The sequence below is a fragment of the Pipistrellus kuhlii genome, unplaced genomic scaffold, assembly GCF_014108245.1.
Source record: "Pipistrellus kuhlii isolate mPipKuh1 unplaced genomic scaffold, mPipKuh1.p scaffold_m20_p_7, whole genome shotgun sequence".
Taxonomy (NCBI): Eukaryota; Metazoa; Chordata; class Mammalia; order Chiroptera; family Vespertilionidae; genus Pipistrellus; species Pipistrellus kuhlii.
Window position 1 is genome coordinate 25140829 of NW_023425573.1, and position 27108 is coordinate 25167936.

General features: G+C 44.0%; 1 protein-coding gene across 3 annotated transcripts in view; it reads left to right on the forward strand.

Moving 5' to 3' along the window:
- ARMC9 (armadillo repeat containing 9) overlaps window positions 1-27108 on the forward strand; it is a 108623-nt gene that overhangs the window by 12105 nt on the left and 69410 nt on the right. For 2 of the 3 annotated variants that reach the window (XM_036421446.2, XM_045575378.1), the window contains exons 7-14: window positions 733-757; window positions 7061-7218; window positions 9331-9429; window positions 19457-19491; window positions 19972-20083; window positions 22757-22849; window positions 25365-25455; window positions 26751-26874. In XM_036421446.2, the coding sequence (XP_036277339.1) occupies window positions 733-757; window positions 7061-7218; window positions 9331-9429; window positions 19457-19491; window positions 19972-20083; window positions 22757-22849; window positions 25365-25455; window positions 26751-26874 (737 nt within the window). Of the gene's footprint in view, window positions 1-732; window positions 758-7060; window positions 7219-9330; window positions 9430-11528; window positions 11550-19456; window positions 19492-19971; window positions 20084-22756; window positions 22850-25364; window positions 25456-26750; window positions 26875-27108 lie in introns of all 3 variants that reach the window. The other variant, XM_045575377.1, reaches the window with a different exon arrangement.

Below are 27108 nucleotides of genomic sequence, written 5' to 3' on the forward strand. Positions count from 1 at the left end.
ATGTGTTAGTAGGAGGGTAGAAATGTCTTTTTTGAAAAGTACTCCTTGGAATAACTATCCCTTTGTAAAAAACTGTTTAACCATTTTTAAGGCCTTGAAGCCCTGGTTCATGGGTTATGAGATCATATAACTTGTTATTCAAATTGGGACTTTTTAAAAAAAAATTGATTTCAAAAAGGAAGAGAGAGGGAGAGAGAGATGAGACATCAATGATGAGAAACAACCATTGATTGGCCGCCTCCCACATGCCCCACACTGGGGATCGGGTCCACAACTCAGGGATATGCCCTGACCAGGAATCAAACCGTGACCTGGTTCATAGGACAACCGGCTGTGCTGTTTTCACCCAAACCCCAATTTCCTGGGATAAAGCGTTAGCACCAAGTGACAGTTAAAGGGTATGAATTCAGATTTGCACATTTATCGTAGTAGAATGTTTTGGTAGCAATGGGGAAGATGTTTTGAAGGGGGTAAGGAGGCCAGTTAGGAGGCTGTTGAAATAGTATAAGACTTGGATGTACAGGGAGGCAATTAACATGGAGAGAAGAGGATTTATTTGAGAGCGAGTTGCCCAAGTGATGAGAAGCCAGTAACCATCTTAGCTATTGGTAGCACATTAGGGAGGAAGTGGCCTTCGCTATGCTGACAATCCTCTTTCCACCATGCTGGGGTGGGAGACCCCGAGGACTGCATCCTGAGTGCCCATTTTCCTGAACTGCTTTCTCATTCCAGAAGGAGAATGGACAAAGTCACAAAGGTAAACCCTGCCATGTAGATTAACGGAGTTTTAAATAACAGCCTTGCCAACTCAAGTTTTAAGTAGTGAGATGGAGAGAATTCCAAAGACTTGGAGAATAAGGGTTTTAAAAGTCTAAATATTTATAAAATGCTTTGCAATTATTTTTATCTGAGATTCCTTGAGGCCCACTCTTCAGGAAGGCTGGTGTTTTAGCTTCGTCTTGTATGTAAAGTAACTAAGACGGAGAAATGAAGCAAATCCACGCGCCATGCGGAACTGCAGCCGCGCAGTTGGAAGAGCGGGGAGGGCGGGCCGCGGGATCATTTTAGTGTCTTCCGCTTTCTCCTTGAACTAGATTAATAGCAACATGGAATACCCATTCTTATAAAGCATTCCCATCTTTTACCTTCAAGGTAGGAATTCCAGTCTTAATTTTTTACCATTAAAATTATGTTTTTCCATGATTAGTCATTTTTACTGGAACTGTCACTTTTCAGAAAGATAAGAAAGATTGTAGTTATCATGAAATTGGCCAGAGTTGGGGTTCTATGCCTGAGTTTGTCTTTGATACTGCATTATAAAAACCACTCACATGTTTGTGCTGAAAGTACGGGATGTGCTTCAGGCGTTGGGTAAGGATAGGCGGCATCAACCTCAGTTCCAGCAGGTGGAGTCTTACCACATGCAACAGAGCATTTCCCTCCTCACAGCTGAGTAATGTTAGTGAGGATTTCAGAACTTCCTGCCATTGTCCTTCCTGTTCTCTTTAGAAAGTTGACATTTTCTAAAGAGAGGAAACATTGATCAATGAGTTAGGTCTTTGCTTTCCAGGGACTGGACAAGTGAGGGATGCTTTAGTGGCTTCAGATAAGAAGAGTTTAGAATTAGGGGTGTCGAACTCAATCAGAGAAGGGGCCAAAATCTAAAATCCAGCCTAAATCGCGGGCCGAATGGTTTACTGAACAGTCATAAACTGTCATTGTGATGGAAACGCAGCGGAGTGCAGTGATGACAGCGTGGTGCGGGCCACATTGCAAGGCCTGGCGGGACGGATTTGGCCCGCGGGCCTTGTGTTTGACACATGTGGTTTAGATGTTTGTTTTTGTGCTTGGTAGCCATGCAGATCCCCAGCCCAGCAGCTCTGAATTCTGGTTCTGCCAGCTGTGCTGCCCCTCTTAGAACCCACTGACGTTTCATGGAGGAGCCGCAGTCCTGTGCCTGAGCACGGAGGAGCAGGGTGCGGATGCGGCCTCCTGGGGTCCACACGGAATGGTCCCGGGGTTGCCAGGCTGCAGCCGTAGAGCTTCTCAAGATGCTGTGCCCCCAGCACAGTTCTATCCGAGGACAAGCCCTCCAGCCCATCTCTCAGCTGCTCAGGCCTGCTCCCTACAGTGTTGGTGCATTTCCCAGGCCCTGGCTGGGCAGCTCCCGTGCAGCTTTCTCACACCAGCACAGCTGGAATCGTAAATTAAGCTGCGTGCTCGGGTCTTGCCCTGCAATGCCTGGAAACGTTTCTTTGCCCCACTGTTTCTACTGCTGTTGCTGCCTCGCATACCACCTCAGGTGTGAAACAACAGCATCATTTTTTATTATCATCATCTTGTGTGGGAACTGGATTCAGGCAGTTCTCCCTTGCGATGTCTCCAGGGTGCAGACGGAGCTGGTGCAGCCATCGCCAAGGCATCCTCACCACGTTCACACATCTGCCGGCTGGTGTTGGCTGTCGGCTGGGGTCTCAGCAGACCCCTTGACTGGAACACCCACATGGACTTCATGTGTCCTGAGCCTCCTCAGGGCATGGTGGCTGGGTTTCCAGGATGAATGTCCCCAGAGAGAACCAATGGAAGCCGTGTCACCCTTTCTAACCCAGCCTCTGAAGTGACTCAGGGTCATTTCTGCTGCATGCTCTTCCTTAGAATTGAACTCCTGTGGTCAGCCCACATTCAGGGAAGGGGAATTATACCTCACCTCCTGGTGGGAAGGAGAGTCAAAGACTTTGCAGTCATATTCTAAAACCACCACCCCTCTCACGGGTCCCAGAGAACTGCCTCGGCCCCACACTCAGGCTGCTCAGCTCCTGCTCAGATTAATTCTCTGGATGCCCTGGCACTAGGGGAAGGAGGTGGTGAGAAACTGCTTCCAGATTCCTGATTTTCTCCAGCCCCTGAGACCCCAGCATACCCTGCAGTATTTGAGGCTAGCTTTCTGCTGGGAACAGTGATGTCTCTGAAAAGTGGCCCAATTTTGCAGGCAAAATAAACATGGGAGGGGAGTGCAAATAGAAGAACCTGTATTTTGCTACAGATCTTTTCATTTGAAATTTCAGCAAGGAGACCAGGGTTTTTGAGCCTTCTTTAATTTTGTTTTAATTGAGTTTTCTTAGGAGAGCCAAGCAAAATTGAGTCTGGCAGGCACAGTGTGTTTCTGTGGCTGAACACATCCCGAAATGCAGTATTGCCTTGCAGGTCAGACATTAGCTCTGCAGAGCACGTGCACCAGGGGCAGGCCCAGTGTCAAGACAGCCAGTGGTCACCTCTTTGTCTCTTCCTCCCAAATCTATAGTTGCACTGACCATAAGGCACAGACATGCTTCCAATTTAATTCTAGGCTTAGGTGTTGGGGGGAAGGGGATTGTGTGTGTGTGTGTGTGTGTGTGTGTGTGTGTGTTTAATCCTCACCCGAGGAGCTAGAATATTTTTAGAGAAAGTGGAAGGGAGGAGGGCAGAGAGAGAGAGAGAGAGAAACATTGATTGGTTGCCTCCCACACAGCCCCAACAAGCTGGGGATTGGATTTGCAACTGAGGTACATGCCCTTGACTGGGAATCGAACCTTCCACCCTTCGGTCCATGGGCTGACATTCTAACCACTGAGCAAACCAGCCAGGGCAACAATTCCATATTTTAAAATGATCATTTTATCTTGAACAACTAAGGGATCTCTAAAATGAAATCTCATCTACTTCTTTAAAAATTTTAAAAGCAGTGCACTTAAATGAAGGAGGAATGTTAGCAAGGGGAGGAGGCTCGACTGACTGGGGAAGATCGCCACCACTTTTCTTACTGTTCCATTGCTCAGGAACAACAGAAAACTTTCTGTGCCCTTAACTGGCGTTCTTTCAGAGTGCTCAGACCTTGTTTAAAATTCAGAATGCAGTTCTTCAGACTTTGGAAATACGAAGAATCTCAATAAATTTCACTAACATGAGTAAGCCAGTTTCATTAAAATAACGTGGAATAAGACATCTCCATTAAAAGTTGAGCTCTCACATTGCAAGGCGTCTTGGCCTAGATTTCCTTGTCTCATAAAATGTTTGGCAGGATAAAAGAGTCAATTCTGTTTAATGCTCAGAAGTAAAGTTGGTGTTTTGTGCTGTGACTCAAACAGCTTAAGTCATGTTCAGGTCCCATTTGTCAGCAGCGAAGGTGTCTGCAAGGTGATGGCTCTGGAGAGCAGGCTGTTTTGCTAAATGGTGCATTTGAAATGGTCACAAACGTGTCAGCCCAACTGCCTTCTCTCCTTCCTGCAGGCTGTGGGCAGTTAGATAGATCTCTTTTCCATCAGTGCACCATACTTTGAAGTTGTCACAAATTCCAGTTCTGGGTTTCTAAGGCAAAAAATCCATAAATAGTTTCTTACATTTACATTCATTGTATGGTGAGTTTCGAGGTGAAGAGTTCCTTAGTGCGTCCCCTTTACAGGGGACTACTTGGATGACATTGATGTTTGGGAAGTTATTTGACCCAGCTAATGGGTTTCGGTACTTCATTCAGTATCTGCCACTTGGTATGTGATGAGAAAGTTCACACAGACACTCTCTAAACTTATTACTATGAAATGGAATTATCAGTATCCTTTAAAATTTTCATTGTTGGAAGTTCCAGTTTATGTAATTTTGAGTTTTGTACATATGAAAAACTTTTATAGTACTCAGTGTAGGGAGAAGGTAGTGACCCCCTTTCCCTAATAATATTTAAGGAGAAGCTTGATAAATGACCTCCAGGGATGTCTTCCAGAAGTTCAAGTACTGAACGTAAGTTTGTGCTAGGTGGCCTTTCAAAGTTATCTTTCACTACTCAGATTTGATGGGTGCTAAATAATGATAGTAATAATTGTTCATTATTGTGTGGCTAGAGGCCCAGTGCATGAATTCGTGCACGGATGGGGTCCCTCGGCCTGGGCGGAGATCAGGCCCATCGGGGAGGCCAGTAGGGGATATGGTGGGGGAGGGACTGCAAGAGGTTGGTCAGCCGCAGGAGGTTAGTTGTGGGAGCGTACTGACCACCAGGGGCAGCTCCTGAGTTGAGTGTCTGCCTCCTGGTGGTCAATGCATGTCATAGCAACCTGTTGACTGCTATGTACATAAAAGCCTAATAGTTGCTTAGGCTTTTATGTATATAGATATTTGGGGTTTTAAGAGTTAAAATATTTTATTTCTGCACATCAATAAAAAATATAAGCTTTTGAAATACAGTTTGTATATATGGGTGATCCCCATGGCTGTTTAAGACACAAATTAGGAGGAACAGATAACAGGACAGTGGCTCTGGAGTGTTAGCATGTGTCAGAGCCATTGGGGAACTGTATAGATACTCACCCCCTCCCAGGGGCCACAAAATCAGTCGCTGGAGGTGAGGCTTGATCATCTTTATTTCTGGATGATTCTGATGTATTTCATGTTTGCAGACCACTGCTGTAGGATATAACCTTCTACCACTTTTTAAAGATATAGAAATACATTTAGAAAATATTTGTCCCCTTCCCATGAAAGGAAATAATAATAGTTACCATTTATTGATCACGTGCTATAGGTTAATATTGTGCTAGGCACTTTGAATGTATTTGTTCATTTAATCCTCACAATAACCTTTTGAGATGATTATCATTTCCCCCATTTTATAGCTTAAGAAATGAGACCAGAGAACTTAAATATCTTGCCTCAGTTTATCCAGCAAGAAAGTGATAGAGTAGGGATTTGAGCACTGGTCTTTATAATTTTAAAATATCTCTGTATACATGAACTGTGTTCTAAAGTAAAGACTTTAAATATTACACAGAGGCTGGATTGGGACAATAGTGAGTTAACTTGGGTTTTTCCATCCAAAATGTAGCATTCCAGGGAAGGGGAGAAGTGTGGTGGGTCAAAGGAGTGTTGGCACTGCTGAAGAGTCGCCTGTCCCAAATGTGCCCAGCAAGTGCTGCCCCTGGGAGGACTTGGGGCCATTCTAAGAAGGAAGCCTAGAACCTTCCGAGTTTGCCTGCTCTTAGTGGATAGTTTATGCTTTAAGAAACTGGCACAATGAGCCCTGGTTGGTGTTGGTTGGAGCATTGTCCTATACACTGAAAAAATTCGAGGGTTCGATGCCCGGTCAGGGCACATACCTAGGTTGCGAGTTCAATTCCTGGTCAGTGTGCATGTGTGAGGTAGTCAATCAGTGTTTCTCTCTCACATAGTTGTTTCTCTCTCCCTCGCCCTCTCCTTCCTCTCTCTCGAAATTCAATAAAAACATACTCAGCCGAAGCCGGTTTGGCTCAGTGGTAGAGCGTCGGTCTGCGGCTGAAAGGTCCCGGGTTCGATTCCGGTCAAGGGCATGTACATTGGTTGTGGGCACATCCCCGGTAGAGGGTGTGCAAGAGGCAGCTGGTCGATGTTTATCTCTCATTGACATTTCTAGCTCTCTATCTCTCTCCCTTCCTCTCTGTTAAAAATCAATAAAATATATATATATATATATATATATATATATATATTTTTTTTTTTTTTTTTTTTTTAAACCATATACTCAGATGAGGATTAAAAACAAATCAAAAAAGTGGCAGAATGAGCACCTGGAATCTTCTAGATTCCAGTTTTTCTCCAGCATCAGTCTAGCAGCCCTAACCTTTACTTAAAATGAAGAACTGCCTCACAGTTATGAATTGTCCCCGAAACAACCTTACAGAGAAAAAACACACAAGTTTGGTTCAACCATTTTGCTAGCTGACTATAGAATGAAATGTTGAATTTGTTTCTTATATATCAAGAGGAGAACTGAAAGAAATTGTGTGGGGTTCGGTCCAGGAGAAAGATTTTATTAGGAAAACTAGAGATGATTTAATTGAACTACCAGAGACAAAAAATAAAAAATCAGTTATTGCAAAGCACTTTGTAACTAAATGTGGCATGAAATAGAAGGAAAGTGTTAGACACAAATAGTGTCAAGTTCATTGTTATAGCAAAATATAATAGGCATGGTATTCCCTTGAGAGGAATGTTTTTTATTTTGCAGGGCTTTTTACTTTTGTTTTATTTTGTTTTAATATAAATATAAATATCTCCCTAGAAATGTTGCAGCAGCTCCACCAGCAGCTGCTAGAAGCTGAGCGAAGGTCAATGACATACCTGAAACGATACAATAAGATCCAGGCAGACTACCACAACCTCATCGGAGTCACGGCAGAGCTGGTGGATTCTCTGGAGGCCACGGTCAGTGGCAAGATGGTAAGGAAGATCCCCAGCGATTCATGTCTTTTCACAAACCATGTTGATACGTGATTCCTGGACACTCTCAGATGTGACTCTGCCTCTCTGATTCACAAAGCCAGAGTGCACACAGGAGACCAGGCTGACCTACTATGCTGCTTACAGCATTTTATACATTTTTCCTGACACGTTATTGCTCATGTCTTTATTTCTCTACCTGATTCTTAATATCAGTAAAGAATGAATTGGCAACAGAAAAAGACTATGTAGTGGCATAGAAAGAAGAGGGCAGTGACCTTCTAGTAATAGGAAAGCTATAGATTTCACACGCTGATTTTGGATCCAGTTACCTTTCTGAACTCTGTTAATCTGATAGATTTTTTTTTTTAATTGATTCTCCTGTGTTCTAGGTTAGTAGTCATATCATCTTCAAATAATATTTTTGTTTTGCTTCTTTCATTATATATCTTTTTTCCTTCTTAGCATATTGTGGCTAAGACTGTGGGACATTCTTAAATAACAAGATCGTGGGTATCTTTGTCTATTCCTGATTTAATGGGAGTGACTCTAGTGTCATACTTAATAAAAATTAGAATAATAAAATCTCTGTGTGGTAATAAAAAAATTGTAAGTGGATGTAATTGGAGGTTCACATGCAATTTTAAGAAACAATGCAGAGAGAGTCCTTGTAGAGTTTCCCCCGTTGTAACATTTTGCAAAAGTATAGCATAATGTCTCAACTAGGCTATTAACACTGATACAATCCATTGCTCTTATTCTGATTGCCCTAGTTTGCTTGTGCATGCACGCATGTTTGTGTGTGTGTGTGTGTGTGTGTGTATTAAGCTTTATATAGTTATTTTTTTATTTTTAAATATTTTTTTTTATTTTTTTACAGAGAGGAAGGGAGAGGGATAGAGAGCTAGAAACATTGATGAGAGAAAAACATTGATCAGCTGCCTCTTGCACACCCCCTACTGAGGGTGTGCCCACAACCAACGTACCTGCCCTTGACCAGAATCAAATGTGAGACCCCTCAGTCCACAGGCCAACATTCTATCCACTGAGCCAAACTGGTTAGGGTGCTTTATATAGTTTTTATCACTAATGTAAGTTTGTGTATTAAAATTGTTTTTAACAACTTAAAATATGATTACAAAATATATATTGTAAAAATTTCAAAAATATAGAACTTTGCAAAATTAAATTACCTGTAATTGTGTCATTTAATAATAACACTTGTTAACAGCCCATGCTTTTTTCAATATTTATATACATGTTTTACAAAACTGGACTCTAGTTCACATAGGTTTCTAATTTACCTGGAAACAACCTAAATGTTTAATAGCCTAACCACTGGAAGTGAGGCACTGTGAAGAATATTTTATGATGTCATGAGCACATGACTGAATGAATATTAAGGCGGATTAGAAACCTATGCTAAGGTCCTTCAAGGAGGCCGTGCTAATCTGATAAACACTGAAACAGTTCATTCTCTTAACTTGTCAACCATGGGCATTATCAATAAAATGTTTATATTTTGTGAATTTGATCAATGAGAAATAGCACCTCGGGATTTAAATATGCATTACATTGATGACACATGAAATTAAACATTTTTATATACTTTAAAAATATGTACTTTTCTCGCCCTAGCTGGCTTGGCTCAGTGAATAGAGAGTCAGCCTGCCAAGTGAAGGGTCCCGTGTTTGATTCTGGCTTAGGGCATATGCCTGGGTATCGGGCTCAGCCCCCAGTAGGGGGCGTGCAGGAGGTAGCCAATCGATGTTTCTATCTCTCTCTCCCTCTCCCTCTCTCTGTCTAAAGTCAATAAAAACGTTTTTTGTTTTTTTTTTTTAAAAAAAGCAGGAAACAGTATCAGGAGTAAGGGGTTGATTCAAAGTCTCTAAGCCACAGAAAACTTTAGAAAACTAAAACTGAAAAGTATGCAATGTTTTTGACATTTGGAAGGACATTGGTGGTGCTTTACTGAGAGCTCATGAGTTAAAGCAAAATTTCCTCTCTGACCCTTAAAGAAGTCCGCTAGAGAGAGCTGTGACTGCCAGGCTGCCTCCGCTGTCTCTGGGTGGGTCTCATCCTTTGACCAGCCGAACTCAAATGTCTTTATAGATCACTCCTGAGTACCTGCAGAGCGTCTGCATTCGCCTCTTCAGTAACCAGATGCGGCAGAGCCTGGCGCACAGCGTGGACTTCACGAGGCCTGGGACGGTGAGGCTCTGTCCCCCTGATCTGCCCCATGACCCCAAAAAATATTGTAACTAGTCCTACTGGCGTGACTTCGAGGTTGAGCATCAACCTATGATCCAGGAGGTCATGGTTTGATCCTCAGTCAGGACATATGCCCAGGTTGCAGGCTTGATCCCTAGTGGGGAGTGTGCAGGAGGCAGCTGATCAATGATTCTCTCTCATCATTGATGTTTTATCTCTCTCTCCCTCTCCTTTCCTCTCTGAAATAAAAATATATATATATATATTAAAAAGATAATGTAACTAAAAAACTGAAAGAGCAGGATAAATAAACATTCAGAGGCTGCCCCTCAGCTGATATTGGGGTCTGTAAATTCCCAGGAGGAGAAGGCAGTTTTAAAGGAATGAACAGTTGGAAGACAGCCACCTGGGGAGAGGCGTGTTCTATTCTGCCCAGTGGCACTGCTAGTGGGTGCCAAGTGCTGGTACCAACAAGGGGAAAATATAGGCAGGAGTGTTTTTTTTAACTTTTTACTTGGAATAATTGCCAACACAGAAAAGTAGCAAAAATTGCACAAAAGACACTGGGTAGCCTTCATCCAGATTCAGCAGAGTTTATCCATTGGTTACTTTCTGTCCTTTACTTTCTGTCTCTACACAATCTGTTTTCTGAAGCATTTGAGGGCATGTACCATGGCCCTTTATTCCTAAATTCTTCAGTGCAGAGTATATTTCTTAATAGGAATATTGTCCTGTATAACATGTGATTATCAACCTCAGTAAATTTAATATTGATTCAATATTCTTCTCTAATCTGTGCATTTTCCAGCAGTGTGAGCTGAGCCATTCATGTCCCTTACAGCTTGCTGCCTATTGGAAGTCCAGGGCTATGCATTGCTGTCACATCTCTTAGCCTTCTTTACTCTTGAACATTTCTGCGGTGTGTTTGTTTTTTTTTTTACTTTCATGAAATGGAGATTTTAGGAGAATATAGTCCTTTCCCTTTTCTAAAAATATAACCTTTTGTGTTTGATGTTTCCTCGTGATTAGGTTGGGTTTGCATCCCAAGCCAAATACTACATAGGTGCCATCGTATCCTTCTTGGGCTGCTCATGTGGAGGCCTGTGCTGTGGAGTTGGGGTCCTAACCAGAGGAGCAAGTACTCTAGTCTAATCTCCCAGGGAAGTTTTCAAAGTTCATGAGCCCAGGTCCCTGGAGCTCACACCACCCTGCTGCCTGGTCCAGGGCTGAGTGGAAGCAGCCAGGTACATTGGATTAGGAAGGAGGAGCCAGGGGATCCTGAGGCATCCCATGGGTCAGAGCAATGACTTTCAATTAAGGGGTTTGCCCATTAATACTGGGGTCTTTATAAACATACTAGGGCCAGAGAAACCAAGATGGCAGCATAAGGTATACACCTGTATGTATAAGAAAAAGCTAAAGGAGTTCACCACCACCAAACCAGGATTATATGAAATGCTAAAGGGTATTCTTTAAGAAGAGAAAGAAGAAGAAAAAGGTAAAGATAAAAAGTATGAACAACAAAGTAACATTAAGTACATACCTGTCAACAAGTGAATCAAAAAATCAAGTGAATAAAAAATCTGATGAACAGAATAAACTGGTGAATATAATAGAATCAGGGGCATAGAAAGGGAGTGGACTGACAATTCTCGGGAAGAAAGGGGTGTGAGGAGTGCGGGAAGAGATTGGACAAAAATCTTACACCTATGGATGAAGACAGTGGCGAGAGGTAAGGGCATGGGGTGGATGGGGGAATCTGGAGGGGAGCTATGGGGGGAAAAAAGAGGAACACCTGTAATAATCTGAACAATAAAGATTTTTTTTTTTAAGAAATAATTGGAAACCCAGGATAAAACATTAAAAGAAATTCAGCTACCATTAAAAAAAAAAAATACTAGGGTCTTTTGTAGTATTAAAAAAATAATTTATTCCCACCTTGGCTGGTGGCACAATAGTTATAGCATCAGCCTACATAACGAAGGGTAACAGGCTTGGTTCCGAGCCCTGCTCCAGTTGCATGTGGGAGGTAACCAATCAATGTCTCTCTCTCATCTGAATGTTTCTCTCTCTAACTTTCCCTTCCACTCTCTAAAAAGCAATGGAAAAAATATCCCCAGGTGAGGATTAATAACAACAAAAATAATAATGATAATGATTCTAGGAAGGAAGGTGGGGGAAGGTGGGTGGGTGGGAACTCATCCACCAAAGAACTTGTATGCATATATGCATAACCTATTGACATGGACAATAGGCTGGTGAAGGCTTGGGGGTAGGGAGCAGGGATGGCCTGGAAGGGATCAATGGGGGGAAAAGGAAGGCATATGTAATACTTTCAACAATAAAGACTTAGCCCTAGTTGCTTTGGCTAAGTGGATAGAGCCTTGGCCTGCAGACTAGAAAGTCCTGGGTTCAATTCCGGTCAAGGGCACATGCCCAGGTTGTGGGCTCAATCCCCAGTAGGAGGCAGCCAGTCAATGGTTCTCGCTCATCATTGATGCTTCTATCTTTCCCTATCCCTTCCTCTGAAATCAATAAAAATATATTTTTAAAAAACAATAAAGATTTTAAAAACAGAAATAAAATAAATTTAAAAGAAAACAAAGATGAAAAAATGAGGACATATGTAATACTTCCAACAAAAATAATGATATTCTAATATATGTGTATGGTGTCAGATGGGTACAAGATTCATTGGGATAATCATTTAGTGAGTCATATAATTACTGGAGTGTACATCTGAAACCTCATTCTCAAGTAGGTTTGAAACAGATTATTATTATTATTATAACATTAAAAAACTCAAATATGAGACATGAAAAAAATAAATAAAAGTAAAGAAGTTGTGGTTAAAACTCATAGGAACAGAAAGTAGACTGGGGGTTTCCTGGGGCTGAGGGGTGGGGAAATGGGAGATGTTGGTCAAAGGGTAAAACCTTTGGTTATAAGATGAATAAATCTTGGGGTTCTAACGTATAGCATGGTGACTATAGTTAGAAATACTGTATTATATACTTGAAAGTTGCTAAGAGAGTAGATCTTAAATGTTCTCACCACAAGAAATAAAAGGTACCTGTGTGAGGTGATGGACATATTAACTAATCTTATGGTGGTAATCATTTCACAATGTATACACGTATCAGATCATCACACTGTACACCCGAAACTTACAGTGTTATACGTCGGTATCTCAATAATGCTGGAGGGGGGTGGGGGATAAATTGTGGTTAAAGGAAAATAAAGGTAGGAATAATAAAAGTAAACCAGGGCTGAGCTAGTACAAAAATGCATGTCATAAGTTGCTGTACATCTAGAGAGAGGCATATTTGGCTCTCAGGGCTTGTGCAAAAAGGGACATGTGAGCAGTTACGTGATTTATAATGAAGAGAAAACAGTTCTCTAATATTTATTATCCACTGTTTGCTGCATTAAGCAGCCTAGAAAGCACAATAGTAACGTGAATGCAGCCACAAGTTCCCCAAATAGACCATGTCAGCATCACTGAAGTTCCTAGGTGTCCTGCAGACAGTGAAAACTTTCCAAGTAGGTGTGTTACTATTGTAAATTAAAAACATTTTAAAATATTGTAAATTAAAAACATTTATTTTATTTTTTTTAAATATATTTTATTGATTTGTACAGAGAGGAAGGGAGAGAGAGTTAGAAACCTCGATGAGAGAGTCATCGATCAGCTGCCTCTTGCACACCCCCTACTGGGGATATGCCCGCAACCAAGGTACATGTCCCTGACCAGAATTGAACCCGGGACCCTTCAGTCCCCAAGCCGATGCTCTATCCATTGAGCCAAACTGGTCTCGGCTGTAAATTAAAAACATTTAAACAGAAGGTCGAACAAGTGGCTATTCTGGTGCTAAGACCTGAGAATGATTTCGCTTGTGAATCTTCATAGAAAGGACGTGATAATGAGGTGAAGAGCAGTGACCTTGACCATGTCCCGTGGGCGCGTGGGGAAGTGGCCTCGCAGGTCTGTGTCTAACAGGACCACCCCTTTCTTCCCTGCCTTCCATTTATCCATTCATTCCAGGTTTGTGGTATAGAATCCCATCCTTTCTCACATAGGCAGGAATGCCTGTATTTCCATTTTCTGGTGGTGGAGTGGTACACCAGCTTGTTTAAAACTGCTACCATGTTAATAAGGAGCAGTGTAAAGGGAGAAGGGCACAATATAGCTGCCACTTTATCCCATTAGAAGCTAACACGTGTCCGGACCTAGTCCTGCCCTCCTTCCTGTTAGGAGCCACGAAGGCACAGAGCCACAGCCTGAGAAGCCAGGGGAGAGAGGAAGAGGTCTGTTTACTTAGGCTCATAACCGTTTTCATTTTACTGGGCTACTCAGGAACAGACAATAAAAGCTGCAACAAATCTTTTATTGTTCCTAGTAAATTTATCTACAAGATGATAAAAAGTGGATCTGAGTCATGGTAAAAGTACCAGAGAACATCGTAGTTGATTAGGTGTGGCTAATGTTGTCACACATCAGATTTATAATATGTGAAGAGAAACTTAGGGTACAGTTTAAGATGGGATGTCTAGTGACTCAACTGATAGGATTTAGGATGGAAGGATAAGGTTGCTTTTCTTTTCTTTTTCTTTTTTCTTTTTAAGGGAATAAATTCTACTCTAGGTCCAAATAGTTTCATCAATTTCAAGACCAGTAGGCAGGCACAGACCAGCCTCTTTTATACCATATTTGGTCAGCATCTCCTTGGGTGCTGGGTCTATCCTGAGTGTTCCACATCATTGCACTCTGAAAAGGGGCTCGGCTGGGGCCCATCAGAAAACTGCTAGGCTCTATCAAGTTCAGCGCATTTGGTACCAGCTTCTGAATCTGGATTTAAAAAAATCTGGCCTTCTGCAACCTCATTCACTGCTGAAAATTCAAAAGGGCTCAGGAAATAGCACCTTCTCCACTAAGTTCTGCACCAATTGAAAAATAGGACAAAGAAAAAGGAAAAAGCTGAAAATATCTTTGTCAATACTTATAAAACTTATATTGGAGAATATGGATTTTATTTGTAGGCAGGTGGGTTTCCCTTTTTTCTTAAATATATATTTTTATTGATTTCAGAGAGGAAGGGAGAGGGAGAGAGAAATAGAAATATCAGTGATGTGAGAGAATCATCAATTGGCTGCCTCCTGCACATGCCCACTGGGGATGGAGCCCACAACCCAGGCATGTGCCCCTACCGGAATCAAATCTGGCACCCTTCAAGTCTGTAGGCTGACACTCTATCCACTGAGCCAAACTGTCTAGGGCTCCCCCTCCCCTACTTTTTTTTTTAATTAAAAATTATGAAGTTTTATTCAAGGGTCTTAGGATTTGCAAAATGAAAACATAGCATATTCCAAGGAAGAAAGAAAAAAGCTGAGAGTTTTAAAAAGCACACATTTGAGAATAGTCCTGCATTCTTAGTCCCAGATTAGTTATCTTAAGAGACACTTGCATCTCCAGCACAGGAACATCCTATCTAATAAAAGAGTATTTTGCAAATTAACCATCACTCCACAACAAAAATGGCGGCTTGCTGGGGTGTCTGGGCCTGTCCACCCAAGGGGGCGGATCCCACCTTCCTGACCCACCAGTGCTGCAGAGTCTGGGCCCCTCAGCCCCCTGCGGACCAAGCGGCGGTCAGACAGAGCCAGGACAGACTTGCAGGAACCAAGCGGTGAGCCTGTCAGCCCCGTGGGGGTTTGCACAGACCAAACGGAGAAGCTGGATCTGCCCCCAGACACGGCAGACAGAGCCCGGACAGCAGGGCTTGGGAGCTTTCGCAGGGTGATGACTGTGAAGCCAGGCCCGGCAGACAGAACCTGGACAGCAGGGCTTGGGGGCTTCCTTAGCACAGTGAAGCCTCAGGACCAGCAGACAGAGCCCAGACAGTAGAGTTTGGGGGCTTCCTTAGTAAGGTGGTGGCGGGAGCACCCCAGGCCCCACAGACAGAGCCAGGACAACAGGGCATGGGGACTTCCTTAGTGTGTTGGTGTTGGCGAAGCCCCCAGGTTTGGCAAACAGAGCACACTGCAGGGATTGGGGCTTCCTTCTCATGGCGTATGGCGGAGGCAGGCAGAGAGCAGGGCATGGGGGCTTCATCTCCATGGCTGAAGCGAAACCCCCAGACCCGCAGAGAGCAGAGAACCATGGGAGTGGGCCTAAGCCATCAGTAGGACATCCCCTGAGAGCTCCTGGATTGTAGAGAGTGCAGGTTGAGCTGAGGGACCCCCGTGCTTGAATTTCATGCACAGGGCCTCTAGTTATTGATATAATTCTTCAGAGGTGTATCAATGGTATTTAGGTAAATCTAGGAAACTGATGGTTCCCTACTTTTGAACCCTGGAATTAAAGAAACGTACCCACCCGTCATGCACAGCTCTGGCCAAGCCTCTTACCACCACCACCAGGAGCAGAGCTGCCCTGTGCTCTCTGAGCAGGCTCATGGCCTGGAGTGAGGGGGTCGGGAGGGAAGGGTGAGGGTCACACTGGTGGAGGCCCTATGGAGGAAATTCGCGAGTGGGAAGAAATGTGTTTCCGTTCTGCCTAGTTCATGTCCAGTTAACTGTGTTCAGCAGTCTGCTCGCGGTATTCGAGCTGGCAATCAGCTCCAGGTGCCCCAGAAGGACTGATAAGAATGGGATTGATTTTTTTTGAGACCAGAACTCTCCCAGGTGGCCTCTCCCAGTACAACCGCCTGTAACTACCCTGACCTCAGGCTTGTCATTTGGTCATCCTTACCAATCATCTGAGATCAGCCAGGGAAAGGAGTAAGAGGGAAACTTCTTCCTCAGGACACAGTCTCAGTTTTCTAAGATTACACAAGTGATACCAGAGTATGTGTGCGCTGGAAGATATAACAATGTAGTAGTAAATGGAGCAAAACACAAATCGCTTCCCTTCCTCACACTCACCACACCTCGCCTTCCTCTCTCAGTAACCTGTTGACTCCGTTTCACATGCATCCTTCCAGACCTTTAGAAATTAAATATAACTAGGGTTTTATTGCACATAGCATTCTGCAGCTGTCTCTTAACAGGGCCTTTTAAATCTTCCATATCCGCTTAGCATGTTTGTATTTCCCTTGCCTCCTAGTTTTAATTGGGAACAGTAGCACATTAATCATTATTCTAGCAGATATTTAGGCCGCTTTTTAATTGTTTGCTATTTCTAGTCTTGCAACATGCATCTTTATATGCTGCAAAAAGCATCTGAGAGCATCTTGCTCTGTCTTTCTCTTATTAGCCCCCAATCTGCCCTGGGCAAGCATGAATGCAGAAACAGTCTGAAGGTGATAATCTGAGTGTAGCCCCTGAGTGAATCCCAGTCCCACCGACTGGCACCTCTGGGTTTGTGGATTCATTGGAGGGGGAAGTTTCCATTTATGCATCCAGGGAAAAGGGCCCATTTGAGAATTAACTCTTCCTTTCTTCAGCAACTCCAAGTAGACTCATTGGAAATACAAGTTAAAATACTTCCAGGTGTGACAGCATTAAAGCCATTAAAGGCCCAGTGCATGTAGATCTTAGAAGGCATCTACCTCTGCCATCAGCCACCTTGGTTAGCAATGAACCCAGCGGGGGTTGCGGGGGATGGAGTGGCTCTTTTCCAGGACAGCCTGGTGCAGCTGCTCAGGGGTCTTCCTGAAGCTTCCATTGTGGGGACCGGGACTTTGGCTTGAAGGCCAACATCTTCAGTCTCTGGATTCTCCCTTACGTGCCTTTCTTAGCAAGGTGCCTGCCCTGGGCCCTCATCACCACTGCGTTTTGAGGCAGTCTTTTGGGGCCCGAGCTCTGATTGTCAGCGAGGGGTTGCACAGCTGGCTCCCTGTCCCTGCTACTCCTCATATACCGTGCTGTCCCGTACCTGTACTAACCTTGGTGACCCGAGGACTTGAACACCTTTGATCTCAACCAGTTGGTAGGGTGTAATTGCACAAAAGCTAATGGCATAGGGTGACTGTGCCATTAGCTTGGCTCTTTCCCTGATCGCTAAGCCCAGGCTCCGTACCTTCTCCCCATGAATGTCTGACAGGCAAGTCACATTGTCTCTGTCTAAATCCGAGCTCATCTTTTTCTTCCAACAAGTGGTCTCTCCCCACTGTGTTTCCTGTCTAGTGAATGATACTCTGGCAACCCCTGGGAACCATTCAAGGCCCTTCCCATCAAGTCCAAAATGCTCAGCACGGAGTCCGTGGCCGTCCCTGATCTGATGCCCATCTGGCCTCCAGGCTCAGCCCAGGTTCAGAAACCCCCTGAGCTCCAGCACCCCAGCTCCATCACTTCCCCGGGTGTGGGTGTAGCTGCATGTTGCTCTGTTTTTCTCTTATTAGCCCCCTTATTTGCAGCTGGCCCACAGGTCCCTGAAGCAGGTGCCCTGGATGACCTGGGGAGCCCGAGAGGCTCCTTCCCGAGAAGCTTCTGTGGAGCTTGGGAGCTCATTCGGGCGCTCGCCCACTCTCCACCTACTTAGCTCCATTTCCAAATCTCATTCGCAGCTTTCTGTGCCAGCCGCCCCCTCCTGCTCACACAACCCTGCATTTCACGTTGTGCGAGTCCCCCTTCTCATTACAGTGTTGGCCTTCCCCACGGGATGGGATGTTCCTCTGGTTCTCCACTTCCTTCCTGTGGCTAAGGCACATTTCCTCATGTGTCCCACTGAGATCTTTAACCTCCCCTGAGTAAACATTCCCCTTGAGGGCGCTTGCCAGATGACCTGCCTTTGCTGTTCCCCTGCTGTCTTTTAATTAAAAAAAAAAAAAAAAATCAAGGGTTAAAAATTTTTTAAACATATTATCATGAGCCGTTTAAAAGCAGGGCGTGGTGACTCCAGGGTGGGAACCTGCCTGTTGTGTAAATCCTGCGGCGAAGCAACAGATAAACCAGTGGAGACACCAGTGCAGGATTCTGAGTGCCCACGTCAGAAGTCAGTCTGTTCACTCCCTCATACAACACATGTCGGTGAGTGCCTCTGTGTGTCCAAGCACTGTTCCCGGTGCTGGGACACGAGGGTGCTGAACCGCCAGCAGCTTTGGCACCAATGTCTGCTGAAAGAGAGACACCGAAGTGTTGCAAGATAATCACAAATCAACATGAGAAGCGTGGGTGATGACCATTCGACATATGAGGCCCCACAGATGGCTGAGATTTCCTCTCTTTGCCTCTACTTCATGTTTCCTGGAGTTCTTTAAAATCTATCGCCAACATATCATTTCACCCGCAGAGAAGTCAGTATTTCTAACAGAGAAGGGCTTTGAAAAGCAAACCAGATTATAACCACAATGTCTCATACAATAAGCACCGGTCCCCTAGCATCATGTAATACCAGTGCACTCTGTTCTATTTTCTCAAAATATCGTTTTGCATTTGGTTTGAGTCAGTTCATACAAGTGCCACCCAAAGCATTGGTTTATTTCTATTTTAGTATATGTTTAATATAGCATTGTGTGTAGTGGCCAAAAGGGAGGGGGGACACGCAATGTGGATACCAATAAAGCGGGCGATGATCTAGATTACAGAGGAGTGGGATGGGAGGGGATTATTTATCTTTTTCTACAAACACCTCTATATTTCTATAAGCACTTCTATAGTGTTTGACTTGGTACGAAGTGGCAATGTGTTCTTTTTATACTCAAAGATAACATTTTAATAAAGAAAAAAACAAGGTAATTAAATGATTTTTATGGCTTCGTCCTCTCTTTTGTCTTTGACCTGGCAGCTTTAGTACCTCTGGGAGTTTGGTCAGGAGAACCCACCTGGGATTTTATAGGTTGTTCCTGGGAGTGGAGTAGCCCCAAACCAAGGGGTGGATGGCTTGGGAAATGCATTAGTAGTGTATTGATTAACTTCGACTTGGGCTAATTTTTAAAATATATGATTCTGGTTGGAGAATCCTGGTAGACCAGAAACTTTGCAGATCTGTAGGTTTTGTGCTGTTACAGTAATTCAGGGTCAATGCACAGCCATCAGTGAGTAACACGGTCTGTTCTTTTTTGTTCCCTCGCCCCCACCCTCCCAGGCTTCAACCATGTTAAGAGCCTCCTTGGCACCCATGTGAGTAATTGCTCTTAGAAATTGTTATTGTGGAATAGCTGTGGGTAAATTGGATTTCCAAGTAACTTTAATAAATGCTCATCTGAACAGCTGAGCTCCATGTGGATAGTAAAGGAAATACCAGTAATTATAAGTAATAGTATTAAGCCAGAAGTGTCTTTTAATCTTAATTGTATTTGTTTTGGTGAGGTAACCTCAAATAGAAAAGCTTGTTATAGAAACTATAGGATAGTTTCTATAATATTCTCTAGAAATCGATTTAATTTACTGTCACCAGGCAGTCAGCAGAGAGTTACAATGTCTAAATTTTGTGTTCTCTGTCGACGGGCCGCAGATAGCATTGTGTGAGCCTGAGCATTTCTATCCAGATCTATTGTGTTGTCACCGTGGGGGTGTCTGACGCACGGGACCTTCACCAGGCATGTGTTTTGAACATCCCCTTTGCCCTCTCTTTCTCTTTGAACGTGTGTTGCTGAGTAGGAAACTGAAGGATGTCCCACTGCTGCCCTCCTTGGATTATGAGAAACTGAAGAGGGATTTGATTTTGGGGAGCGACCGCTTGAAAGCTTTCTTGCTGCAGGCTCTGCGCTGGGTACGTATCTTGTATCTTTCCCGCGAAGCTGAGAAAAAGACTGCTGGCTTATCGGGCTGCTACCTTGCTCGCATCTTTTAGCCCATCTACTGAGACCTTCCTTCCTGCTGCCTGCTAACACCCGAGCTAAAGTGAAAACAGCTCCTGAAGTATAGCCTGGCCTCTCTGTAAAAACTCCTACACTGGCCTCACTGTGGCCGTTGCCTTTCTGAGGCCGTTTCTCACAAGCAGTTCTAGGCCCAGGGGACTTCCTGTCACCCAGCCCCTTCCTGGTTGAGTCACACTGACAGCTGGTGGGGTCAGCCTGGTTCTCACAAAGCCCCCGGTGTTCACGGCCACACGAGCAGGCCTCAGGGTGAAAACTACTCCCATTCCTGTGAGGGAAATAGAGTCTAACTTGTTGCTTCTCTCCCCGCTCGGCATGTCAATCATGGGTAAGACAGTGGTCCTCAAGCTCTTTGCTCTCAGACCCCTTTACTCTCTCAGAAATTACTCAGGACCCCAAAGAGCTTTAGTTTACGTGAATTTTATTTACCAATACTTACAGTGTTAGAAATTAAAACTGAGAAATTATAAAATGTATACTTATCAATCATTTAAGATGAACAATGATAAACCCAGGCTATAGCAACCTATTTTTTTTTTTTTAATTTTCTTCCAAAGCAAAAATAAATAAATAAATAAATAAATAAATAAAATTAGAAGAGCAGCATTGTTTTATAGTTTTGCAAAATTCTTTTGTCTGGCTTCGTGAAGGACAGCTGGATTCTCATATTTGCTTCTGCATTTGATTTGTCACAGTAACACTTCACATAGCCTCTGAGAGACTGTGGGTGAAAACAACATTATGCTTAGTAGTAGAATGAAAACAGTGGTGACCATATAGACTCCCCAAAAGGCCTTCGGAACCCTAGGTTCCCCAGACTACACTTTGAGAAGTGTAGATCTAAGCTAACACTGGTTAGCTGCTGAACTGGACGATGCATTCTAACTCACCCTGGAATAATGTCAAACTCCTTCACGGGCCCCCGAATTTCAGCATGCCTTGGCATCAGAAGGCCTTTGAGCAGTTTCCCCATCTGGATAGAAAAAGGTCTGTCTCCTCTCTCGCACGTCCAAGGCCTGCGTGCTTCCTGGGACAAGGTCTGGAGTGCTCCGCAGAGGCGCCAGGAGCAGCAGGAGGAGTCCTGTGTCAGTCGCGATGTCTGCTCATCTGCTGTGTTTGCGGGAGCTGACCAGATGGGTGTGGCGGCATGATTCATCTCTGGTGGCCATCCCGGCCCCATGTTTGCCTCTCTGCTCAGGGGAGCAAACTCATCTTGTCTTTGGCTCTTCCAATCAGTCGGTGCTCCTGAGCCTCTTGGTGAGACAGGATGTTCCAGAAAAGATAAACAGGTGTCTTGAGTTTTGTCTGTGCCCCCTCCAGCATCTCTACTCCAGCCCCGTGCCCCTCATCCCACCCAGTGCCCCAGGCCTGACCTCAGTGAACTGGACAGAAGGGTGGCACCCACAGATGGGGCACGCCTGGCACCACCTCCTTTAACCTAGTCCTCTCCCCGGTTGGGCCTCCCTCCTTGGCTATGTTGGCCCAGTCTCTCAGTGACACCAGCCTCCGCCTTTCAGTTCTGGGGGCTTGTCTTTTACACGGCAGCTTGACCTCCGCCAGAGCAGGGCCTGCAGTCTCAGGGATCATCTAGTAAGATTTTCCTTCAAAAGTAAGGACATTTGCTCATGTTAGACATGTGGTTTTCTTATATCCTAAACTCATGCCAATCCACAAGCATGCACCATTTCCCATGCTCCATTTTCCTTCTAGCCCTGCAGGCAGTAAGGAAATTCTAACTTAAAACAGCACGATTTAGGCTTTTCAGAATCTACAAAATTCTACCTAACCACCCTTACACACACACACACACACACACACACACACAGTATTGCTGTGTCAGTCCTAATAAAATCTATTTTGTTGGTATGGCTTTCATTTTGAGCCCTCTACAACTTCCCCTGTGCCCACCCCTGTACTTCCCCTCTGCCCTAAGCTGGCCCACACTCTCCCCACCACACTCACATCCTCTGTGCTGGCTGACAGTCTGCTCACCCTTCAGAGACCAACTCTTGAACCCCTTCCTGAAAAAAAAAAATCCTCTCCAGGCATTGGTGAGTGCTCTCTTATCTGTACATGCACAATCCAGACATTTTCTCACTTCCCTGAAAATGTCACATGTGTAGGTTAACTCCTACATCTCCCATATCATCCACTTAAAAGTACATCATAATTTCTTTTTTTTTAAACATATTTTATTGATTTTTTTACAGAGAGGAAGGGAATGAGATAGAGAGCTAGAAACGTCGATGAGAGAGAAACATCGACCAGCTGCCTCTTGCACACCCCCTACCGGGGATGTGCCCGCAACCAACATACATGCCCTTGACCGGAATCGAACCTGGGACCCTTCAGTCCACAGACCAACGCTCTACCGCTGAGCCAAACCGGTTTCGGTACATCATAATTTCTTATTAGTGGATAGGTTGGCTGCTTACCTCGCTCTGCAGGATGTTACTTATTCTGTTTAGTTAAATGCTTAGTTACTGGGACTGCCGTTTAAAACATACCCACTCTGCAGACATTTTCCTCCACAGTCAGACTTGTTACTTTTGCTTCTCTTTGTTCAGCGCTTGACCACATCCCTTCCAGGAGAGCAGAGGGAGACCGTGCTGCAAGCCTACATCAGCAATGACCTCTTGGACTGCCATGGCCACAGCCAGGTGGGTGAGCGATGGGCCGGGGCCCAGCGGGGCCTTCGTTCCTCGGGAATGGTCCTAGCTGTTGGGGAGATGTCCATTTCTGCATGTTTCAACCTGGTGACTGTGTCAGCCTGAGCTCCTAAGCTCTGCTCTTCACCCTGGATGTCAGCCCCCTCTTCACGTCTGATGAAGAGTTTTAAGAAGTTAGAACTGCTGGATTCAGCTATGGAGCTCTGTTCTGCCATGTTTCCTCTTCTCAAATTCCCAAGTCTTTTCCTCACCCTAGTTTATCTTGAGCCCTGAAATCTCAGCATGATTTATGATCGGCAAGGTAGGTAAGCAAATTCAGTGTTTCTTCTTTCTTTTTTATTTTGGAGATATGTTTTTATTGATTTTTACACAGAGAGAGGAAGGCTGAAGAAGAGAGAGAAACATGGGTTGTCTTTCGTACATGCCCCAAACAGGGATTGAACCTGCTACCTAAGTTTGTGCCCTGACCGGGAATCAAACTCACAACCATTTGGTGTATGGGATAATGCTCCAACTAAGTCAGCCACCGGCCAGGGTGCAAATTCAGTGTTTTTTCACCTGGGCCTGCCTTAAAATGTGTCCAACACCATATTTGTATATATAATAGCTCTGGGCCAGCTTGTTCTAGTGGGAAAATGTAGGATTTGGAGTGAGATGAACTAGTTCCAGACCTCTGCCCTACCCCATACCCCCTATGACATACCTTTCATGGGGTGTACTTGGGTTCACTGGGCACTTAGCCAGCCCTTTCAGTCTGACAGCTTTAGTTCTGGGAACTTTCCTGAGTTATTTTGTAGCTGAGTCCTTCGGTTCTCTCTCTGTCTCTCTTTGAGTGTCGGACCTCCTCTTGAACTAATTCTCTCTCTTTTTTTTTTTTTTTTTATCTTCTGTCTCATATTTTCCTTTTTTTTTTTTTTTTTAACTCCACTTTCTGGGAGATTTTTTTATCTTTATTTTCCAACCACTCTGTTGAGATTTTCATTTCCTTTTTTATAGAATTCTTTTGTTTTGTAGGTAACATTAACTCCTGATACCTTTAAGTATTATTAGTGACATCTTTTTGTTTACATTTTGTTTTCTTATCCCTGCCTAGTCTCATTTCTTCTAAGTTTGTTCCACTAACCCCTTCCCCCTGTTTATCTTGGCCCTATTTTCCATGTTAGAAACTTGGACTTCTGGTAGACCTTGGTTATCTCCTAATGCTTAGAGTGGAGGACTGAAAAGCCTATTGGGAATTCTGATTGTGAGGGCAGGGACTGTAGACAGAGACTCCCACTGGGAGTGAGCCAGGTGGGCCATGCGTCAGGGGCGCTGACTTCAGGACTGTAGTTCTTTCTCTTGGGCCAGGCATTTTCCTCCAAGAAGAGTTTTCTGGTCTTCCTCCTAAAGGGAAGGGTCTGGTTCCCAATGTTCTGGGAGCCAGGTAGGGGAAGAGGACTGGGTGTGGCTCTTTAGACCCCCTTTTTGGTGTAGAAGCCCTTCTCACCTGGGCTGGTGTCCCCCATCCAGAAACTCTTGTTACCATAACAAGAGAGCACCCGACCTCTGGTGAGAGGAGGACAGCATGAGCTGCTTCTTTAACAGCTTTCATTCATTCATAATTATTTTCTCACATCTTGAGCCTTTGAGGATTAAGTGATGTAAGTGAGGTTACCTTCCCTTTTTTAAAAAAAATATATTTTATTGATTTTTCACAGAGAGGAAGGAAAAGGGACAGAGAGCTAGAAACGTCGATGAGAGAGAAACATCGACCAGCTGCCTCCTGCACACCCCCCTCTGGGGATGTGCCCACAACCAATGAACATGCCCTTGACCGGAATCGAACCTAGGACCCTACAGTCCGCAGACCAACGCTCTATCCATTGAGCCAAACTGGTTTTGGCGGGGTTACCTTCTTATTGCCCACATAGCATTCTTGAGTCTACTAAGTCTTTCCGTCTATATTCCCACTTCCAAAATTGTGTTGTTGTAATTTCTTTTGCTGTTCTCTCAGATCTTGAGAATTTGTGTCATTCTTTAAAATCCATTTACTATAGTTTTACTGTGGCTTCAGGGAACCAAACTAGAAGTGTGTGTTTGATCTGTCATCCTAACCTGGAAAAAAATATCAAAATAAGAGAAAACCGTATATTGCTGGCTTTGTATCAATCATTTTTTAAATAAATTTTTTCATTTTTCAATTATAGTTGACATGCGGTATTATATTAATTTCAGGTATACAACATAGTGGTTAGACATTTATATAACTTTGGAAGTGATCACCCTGATAAGTTGAGGACCCATCATATAATTCTTTTAATTTAAAAGTTTAAATGACTGGTATTCATCAGATCTCAGGAAAAATCAGTTGGCCATCAAGATTTCCAGACGAACTCTTTGGCTTTAGCCTGTTTATCTCACTTGTAATAAATTTGTGCAGAGTAAGGCAACAGCGGCCCCACGGAGGAGCCACGGTTGTCTCTCCCGGTCTCTGATTCCCTTGTCCCTGCCTCTCTGCTGCCCCCAGAGGAGCGTGCTGCAGCTGCTGCACGGGAGGAGCGACGTGGTGCGCCAGTACATGGCCAGGCTCATCAACGCCATCGCGTCCCTGGCAGAAGGTGAGACTCCAGCTTTTCTTCAAAGAGAAGAGCTAGGCCTTACTGATGCATTTTTTCCCTTTAAAAATGGACGTTCTTCTCCAACTTTTTTAGAGATGATGTATGTATGTTTCCTCAATTTATGCCTGTTTAATGCATATAAGGTTTTTTGTGAAAATTGGATGTTGTCATATTGCTGTACTTTATGCCAGAGCAAATTTTGACGGTTTTGGAGTTTCTTTTGTAAGCCTTCTGGCTTTACTTTATAAGCTTCCTGGTCTTATAACTGTACATTTTGGATTGCCTTCAGTTATATAATAGATAATACATTTTCTATAATTTTCTATGTCAGTATATTAAGGCTGGTGACACAATTAATGCTGATCCCAATAATTGCATCATTTCCTGCAAAAGGCTAGAAGGTTTAAAAGTTCCAAAGATAGCATGCCAGTGTGACTGAATTCAAATGATTTTACAAAGTGTCGTTATCTTCCAAGTTTAAGTTGAGCTCTTTTGAGAGTGAATAAAGGGAGTTTCAAATTATGACTATAAGATACTCCAAAAATGTGTCCCTTCATTTATTTGTACATTTTCAGCTGTTTAGTAAACAGTTATCATAAGCCAGGGTATGTGCCAGGGACCAATTATATAATACTGTTGAAATTTATGTCCAAAATTAGCATTTCTATCAAGCCACGAGCCCACAACAGGCTAGTGATAATTCAAGCCCTACTCTAGGGTTCCAGGCCTGGTCCCCAACCTCCCTGGGCCATGGGCACGTCCAGAAGGAGCAAGGGGTGTGGCCAGAAAGCACTGCTGATGGATTCATGACCCACAGGTTTCCCTCCCCGTTCTTCTCCTCGATCTGACTTTCGGGTTCACGATTTCAGGTGAACAAAGGACAATGCTCCCCACAAGAACACAGTGGTAAATTAGGTTTAGATTACAAGAAAGCGTTTTCTATTACTTGATAGTTGGTTGACTAAAACCAGTTTTGCAGAAGAGACCCAATGCACAAAATTCGTGCAGGAGTAGGCCTTCCTTCCCCCAGCTGCCAGCACCGGCTTCCCTTTGGCTCCCGGGACCTGGGCTTCCCTCGCAGCCCCAGCTTTGTCCAGAAGGTCATCCCGAAGGACATCTGGTCTAATTAGCATATTACACTTTTATTTTTATAGATAGGTTTTTTAGAATCTAAAATTATATAAGCTCTGCATGTGCTAAAGGCAAAGGTTTCATAGAAAGTGGTTTTGGAGCATGAACTTAACACAAGAGCAGTCTTCCCTCTTTTACTTGTTCATCTCTGGTTGTGTTACCAGGTCGTCTCTACCTTGCCCAGAGCACAAAGGTGCTGCGGATGCTGGAGGAGAGGCTGAAGGAGGAAGACAAGGACGTCATCACCAGGGAAAATGTGCTCGGGGCCTTGCAGAAGTTCAGTCTCAGGTGCTGACCATGCAGCAGGTCACAGCAGCTCCTGCAAAATCAAAGTGGGGTTTTCAGAAGCCGCTGTTTTGTGTTTATTTAGCCCAATGACACCCCAAAAGGCAGATGACATTTTTCAGCTAACATCTAGGCAGCTCACCTCAAATGTGATGGAGGAAGATGATTTAAAAGAGCTATTGTAGCCTGCTAGTGAGCATGATTATGTCTCAGCTTCACAGATCCTCAGCCTTCCCA